Source organism: Neopelma chrysocephalum, unplaced genomic scaffold (genome assembly GCF_003984885.1).
Source record: "Neopelma chrysocephalum unplaced genomic scaffold, ASM398488v2 Primary Assembly neopelma1_24, whole genome shotgun sequence".
NCBI classification, from domain to species: Eukaryota; Metazoa; Chordata; class Aves; order Passeriformes; family Pipridae; genus Neopelma; species Neopelma chrysocephalum.
The window spans coordinates 39,732,805-39,739,248 of NW_020897693.1; the positions used below are offsets into that span (position 1 = coordinate 39,732,805).

The following is a 6,444-nucleotide window of genomic DNA, read 5'->3' on the forward strand; positions in this document are numbered from 1 at the left end:
GTTTGGCTCTTTTTCTGAGAAAAGATAATCTCTTCTTTCATAATTTTTTTCATTACTACAATCTAATGAAAAGGTACCAAAGAGAGGCACAAAGCCTCTCTCATAGAATGAGGTGGTAGAAATACACAGCATTTTATTTAAAAAGTCCAACAGCTAGTCAACCAAAGTCATAACAATGCATAGTTAACAAAAAGAGAGGGTGAGGAAAAGATCTGTTGCCATTCAAAACTAGAATGTGACTAATCACTGCACTGCTAGAATTTCTGTTTGCAAACCACAGCTGACAGTCACACAGAGGAAGCCTGGACCTGCCTCCCTGAGAGCATTATCCAGGAGCAGTCTTAGAAAGCAGCTGACAGAGTCCAACGATTTCTTAGATGTTGATGGTTAGACTAACATCAAGAGTGCAACAATAAGTAGATAAATCTGAGTTGGTGAATAGAACTAACATTAGGGAGCAGAAGTGATTTTGATTTTCACTAGAACCTTAGAAATGTTGACACTAAAAAGATATAGTTTATTTTGCCGTAGAATAAAGGAGAAAGATCATAAAATCTTAGGCAGGGCAATGTCTTGTAGATTGAGCTGAATTTTGAAATACAAAAAAAAAGGCACTCTTAAATAAAGTGTCTAGAAAGACCACCGTTCAGTGGCCAGAGGTTGGGCTTCTTCTTTTTGTTTCTTGGAAAACAAAGTTCAACATGATTCCTACAGAGTTGATAGCAAAAAATAAGAAAAAGTGTCTTAAGAAAAGCTGTGATTTACACAAGTGAAGCATTTTTCTGGAAACAGCCAAACACTATCTCTGTAAGAATACAGATAATTGCTTTGCCATTCTTGTCCCCTGTCTTGCATATACCTCTGCTCCCTATAAACATGCAATTTCTCTCTCTACAGTCTTGGATACAGAGAAGCACAAAGGGGGAAAAGAACCACATGTTTTAATCGAACTCAAAGTAGAAAGATTTCTTTCTCCTCTGTCTTTGTAGCTGGGTATCTGGTAGCTTCTGGTACTATAACTACTAATATTAAAGAATTTCAGTGTTTTCTGAATAATTCTTCAAGTTATGTTTGCCCTAAAAACAGAACTCTGCATGAGTCCTAGGGCAGAAGATACATGATTTCTTTCCCCCAACTTAGTCCCAGAGAAGGAAATTATATAGATTTTAGACAAGAAGGAAAATGAACTTATTAGATACAGCCTATGGCTCTTCAACAGCAGAGCTATAGGTGCCATTATCAGCAGAAATTCAACCATTTTTACTAGTATAAAATGTGTCAGCTACAAACCCTAAATGTACCACAAACATCTTACTAAAGTAGTCACACTTTACTGATTATAAAGTTCTAGGAATAATATACAAGAGCACTATTATTTGCTCACTTAGTCACATGATGGATATTAAAAAGTAGGACAGAGATAATAACCCTTCCTCATTTGTCTCCTTTTGACAGAGAAATGTAATTCCTCTTCTTTCTGTGACCAGCACAGTTGTGCAGTTGTTTTGCACCAGCAAAGAGATAATGGTAGAAAAGAAGAATTACAAATAAATGCAAAGTTTGAGCTCAAAACAGACATCACATAAAGCAAAATATGCATTTTTGTCAAGTCTGCTAAAGATCTCAAAAAGATGCACGGGTTTAACCTCAGATTGAGCTTTTACTTTTCAATGGCATCATCAATGCCAGATGAAAAGTTAATTCCCAGTAAAATTCCAATACTCTGAAGGTCACAAAAAAGATGGTCACAGCTAATAAATAAAAATGTAAAAAAATTATTCTAGAAGTGTCCTTCAAGCACATCAACATAGAGAATAGACCAGGAGACATCAAAGGCTTTTGGCAATAGACAGCCATTTAAAAGGGTGGATGAGTTCAGGGTTTCCAATTTTCTCACCTTAAATAAAAAAAGTAAAATACATAAAGAGGACTTAGCCCAGACAAATAAGGAGCCTCAACATGAGCATCAGTTTCCAGTATGACAAGTTAACACTCTGAGGAGGCATCTTCTGAAATCTTTCTACAGATCAGGATTAAATATGATCCCCCTGAGGTCTCTCTGACACAGGATGGACAGCCTACATTAAATAACCTATGATCCTCTAAATCAATAAAATTATGGAGAGAACAATGGCAAGATCTAACCTGAACACACCAACACACAGTTTCTTCCTTGTCTTATCATAAAGCAAACCATTCTACACCTCACAAGCTAGTTTGGTGACCCATGAAATCCTAGAGAACACACAGTTTAAATCAGTAGCTCTGTAGGAATAATTTGCATGTTCATTCAAAATTTGTATCTTCTACACATACACAGCCAAGGCTGGACAGGGCATCTTATCTTCTGCAAACACAGTGGACGTCCAAGTTATGCTGCTGGCAACATATAGCACTGCCAAAGCAAGTCAGCTGAGGTTTCATATGCAAGATTTTTTTCCTTATTTACTCCTGAACACGCAAGAAACTCAGATATCAGCACTCCCAAAAGATGCAAATTTCCAAAGCATTTCTGCATCTAAGTGGCATGTTCCACAAGTGTTCACATGGAACCTGGATCTCAACAATAAAATATGCAGATGTGTAAGAAATAGCAGACAAATAAGACAGATACTCTCTATCCTCCAGAATAGTGAGTTGATTTCTGGAAAGAAATTCCCAGAAGAGATAAAAACCAAAACATAAAAAGCAAAAGCTCACCAGAAAGCAAGAGAAGTCCTTTTAAAGATGGATTTAAAGCTGAGATTGTTCAATTAAAACAAACAAAGACAACAACAACAACAAAAACAGACTGATAGAGGTCCTAAGTGATCCTAATTATCCTCTTCTATTTCAAAAGAGTGTTTGATAGAACTGAGGGACAAAACACTGAAAGAGAGCTCTCTTGCTTTCACTGCACAGTTAACTGAGGCTGAGGGGTTCATGGTGTGCACACTGCAATTAAAACTGAGAATATTATAGTGAAAATAAATTTTGTTAAAACATCTAATATTAAAAAATCTTACAGGAGGTTTACAGGCTTTTGTTTGATAAAAGGAGGCAAAACTTCAGAGTAGAACACTAACTGCTGGTGCAAGAAGGATTTTTTACAACGGAAAATATCCTATAGCAGTCCATTACTCTAATACTGTTTGCTATTACTAAAGACAAAGAAATGGTCTCTGACTGAAAAAATTGCAGTTCCTCTCTTCCTGATTGATGTTTACAATTACAATATCATCCAAAGCATGCTAATGGTATAAAAGTTCTCATAATGAAGAGTACTAATAATATTACCATGTAGTGTGCAATATTTACTGTTTAGTCCTTGTAGCTATGGAGCTGGGCTCATGAAAGTTTGATTCTTTAAACATGTAAGATTTTCAGACACCAGAGCTTCACAAGTGAGATCCCACACTTGTAAAAAGGCACTCAATCCTTCCATTGCTTTCACTAAAAAACTCACAAATGTCCCAGCACTTGGACAGTACTTGCTGAGCCTACTAAAATACAAAACATATGAATTCTTTTGCAATCAACAGTTGAGTTTGTTATCTACAGAAAGAAAACTGAGTAACACTGATTACTGTATTACATAATCCTATTTTTGCACCCGCCTTTTGGTATATTAATTTTTGTTTCTTACTACTTGACCTCTATATACCTTTAATACTTGACCTAATATTATGACTCCTTTAAATTTTGGGAACTAGTATGTTTAGGTACCCAAGTTTAGTTATGAAAAGTGTGAGATGACATTTAAGTGGTACAATGTTGCTTTTAGAAAAAGTAGCATGTGAAAGACTGATCACTGCAAGTTGTAATCTTACTATTAGGAATAGCCATGCTGCTTTTAAATCAAGCATTCTTCTTAAGACATACTAGTATTTCTATATAGCTTTTGCACTTAAGAAGCATGCAAAATTCTATTGCATAAACCTGTAATGCTTTAACATACTTAGAATTATATTCTCGCAACATCAGTACACTTCAGAGCAAGAGAAACTCCAGTATGCTGGGTCATGGTACTATACAATTCAAAGTACATTCCCACACAAACCAGGTACATTCTTTCCCTCTGATTAGCTGACTTCCAGTAGATTTTTTTATTTTATTTTTAAGTACTATTCTAAATAATGAGTTCTGCCACATTTTGGCCAAATGTAGCACATTGTACCAAAACTGAGAGACACTGAGCAAGGAACTGTTACCACAGTTGTAGCTCAAACATGTAATTCTTATGCTATAAGAAGTGCTACTGAAACAAACAGTGTCATTCAGAAGCACTCATGAATACAAAGTATTAAATGTGTAACATTACACTACAGTGACCTTACAACAAGTAGTAAGCCATCGCTTCCTTAGCACAATAGGAAGCTGCAGATCTGGATTTCCCACAGCACCCAATATCATAGATGGCTAGCAGTTCCTAAGAAAACAGTTTTTCCTGGATTAAATTGAGAATGTTAAAGCATTAAATGATGCAAATAACAGTGATTCAAACTCCTGATTCGACACCTCTAGTAAAGGGTCTCTAATGGTACATTGTCTGACTACTTTTTTCTTCACATATTTAGCACCAAGGAGAAATATACTACACAAGTAACACCCTTCATGCACAGTCATACTTCAAAACTACTTAAATTTCTTCAAGAAGAAGATTTAAACAAAGGAAAAAAGTGGCCGTAATGACCAACTCTTCTAGTGTGTCTAAAAGCTTAAATGAAAGACATAACATCTATTATGCTCTCTGCAGGCAATACCTGTTACTCATGTGAGTAACACACACAGAGGGTATGCCTTGGAGCAGCAAGCATCATAAAAACAAATTTTGTGCTGTAAAACCTCCAAAAGACCTACAAAACTATCGGCTGCTAGCTCTTGCCCCAACATGAAGAGCAAAAGCAATCAGAATTCAAAATCCATCTGCAATGACACCTACTGGAAGGGAAAAGATCGATGACTCAGGCTCACATCTGCCCTTCATACTCCTCAAATTCTCTCATTGATCTCACAGCACCACTAGGCTTATGAAAGCATCCTTGGAGTGGAAATACATTTAAGAAATGACACCAGCACATTTCTTCCGCAACATCAGTTTTTAATTATTCTTTTTTTTTTATGAACTCAGCACCTGATAACAATCCCTTTCTAGTGAACTACTGAGCTGCAGAAGAAGCCTCAACTTCGCAAGAAAGGCTGTTCTTTTAAGATTACCCTAAAAGTTGCGTGAGTTATAGGCAGGCCACTAATTCCCCATGTAATCGTCGCCTTTTTAACACCAGCCAAAGGTCTACCTTGCTGCAGATTAACCTCCTCCGCATCCCGAGTGCCCCGGGGCACACACGCGATTACCGCCTCTCCTCCCGCCGGCCCTTTGACATTCAGGGGCGGCCGGGACCGAGCCACGACCCTCGGGCTGCCGCGCCGGGCACAGGTGCCCGCGCAAGTTTCGGCACCGCACACCGGCGGCGGTGGGGGGAACACGACCCGATCCGTGAAATCCGACAGCCAAAAGCCATTCCCAGGCTGCTTTTACCCACGGCGATGCCCGGGTGGGGGGGGCGGTGAGGGAGCGCTGACTGTCCTTGATGTATCCCGGTCCTCTCGCCGGGTCCCCGCGGCGCTGACGGGACGCGGGATCGCCGGCGCTGCCCAGGACGGCACCGGGGGCAGGAGGCGGCGTGGGGACACCCGCGCCCCGCTCCGGGGCATAGGGAGGAGAGGGCAGGGAACGAGCCGGACTGTGGGGTCGGGACAGCCGGAGGGGGTCGGGACAGCCGGGCTGTGGGGGTCGGGACAGCCGGGCTGTGGGGATCGGGACAGCCAGAGGGGGTCGGGGCCCGCGGCGGGAGGCGGCCAAGCGGTACCTGATGATGTCGTCCTGGTGCCCCAGGTAGAATTTCTGCCGGTGCTCCCGGGGGCTGTAGACCACGCCGACCCCCGCCACGAAGTAGACGATCTCCTTGGCCGCCGTGTAATAGAGGTTGTTGCGGCACTGGTGACCCCGGTAACCGTAGACCCACTCCAGCCGCAGGTGGCAGCTCGGTGCGCTCCGGTCAGCCATGTCCAACCGCCCCCGCCGGCCGGGTACGGCTCTCCCCAGCCGGAGACCCCGCGGGAAGGGGGCGACGGGCCGGCCGCCCCCTCCGCTCGGCTCGTTGTCCGCCGCGCTAATCCCTGCCCGCCGACATGGATGCCCGCCGCCGCCGCGCGTCCGCCGCCGCCTCACAGAGGGCGCCGCCGCCCGAGAGCGCCTCGCCGCCCCGCGCCGCCAGACATGGCTGCGCCGAGACACCGCCCGGGACGCGGAGCGAGGGCGCGGCGCCGCTCCGGCCCCCCCCGCGCCCCGGCTGCGCCTGCGCCGAGGGCGGCGCTGTCAGCGGCCGGGCGGGCCCGCGGGGCTGAGGGGGCGCGGCGGGGACCGGCTGCCGGTAGTGGCGGGCACCGGGCAAGAGGTAACGC

At 43.3% G+C, this 6,444-nt stretch overlaps 1 protein-coding gene across 4 annotated transcripts in view; it reads right to left on the reverse strand.

Moving 5' to 3' along the window:
• EML5 (EMAP like 5) overlaps positions 1 to 6,170 on the reverse strand; it is a 113,650-nt gene extending 107,480 nt beyond the window's left edge. For 3 of the 4 annotated variants that reach the window (XM_027673236.1, XM_027673228.1, XM_027673221.1), the window contains exon 1: positions 5,850 to 6,170. In XM_027673236.1, coding sequence (XP_027529037.1) covers positions 5,850 to 6,046 — 197 coding nt within the window. In that variant the 5' untranslated portion in view covers positions 6,047 to 6,170. The remainder of the gene's footprint in view (positions 1 to 5,849) is intronic. The other variant, XM_027673215.1, reaches the window with a different exon arrangement.
• Positions 6,171 to 6,444: the final 274 nt, after the last annotated feature.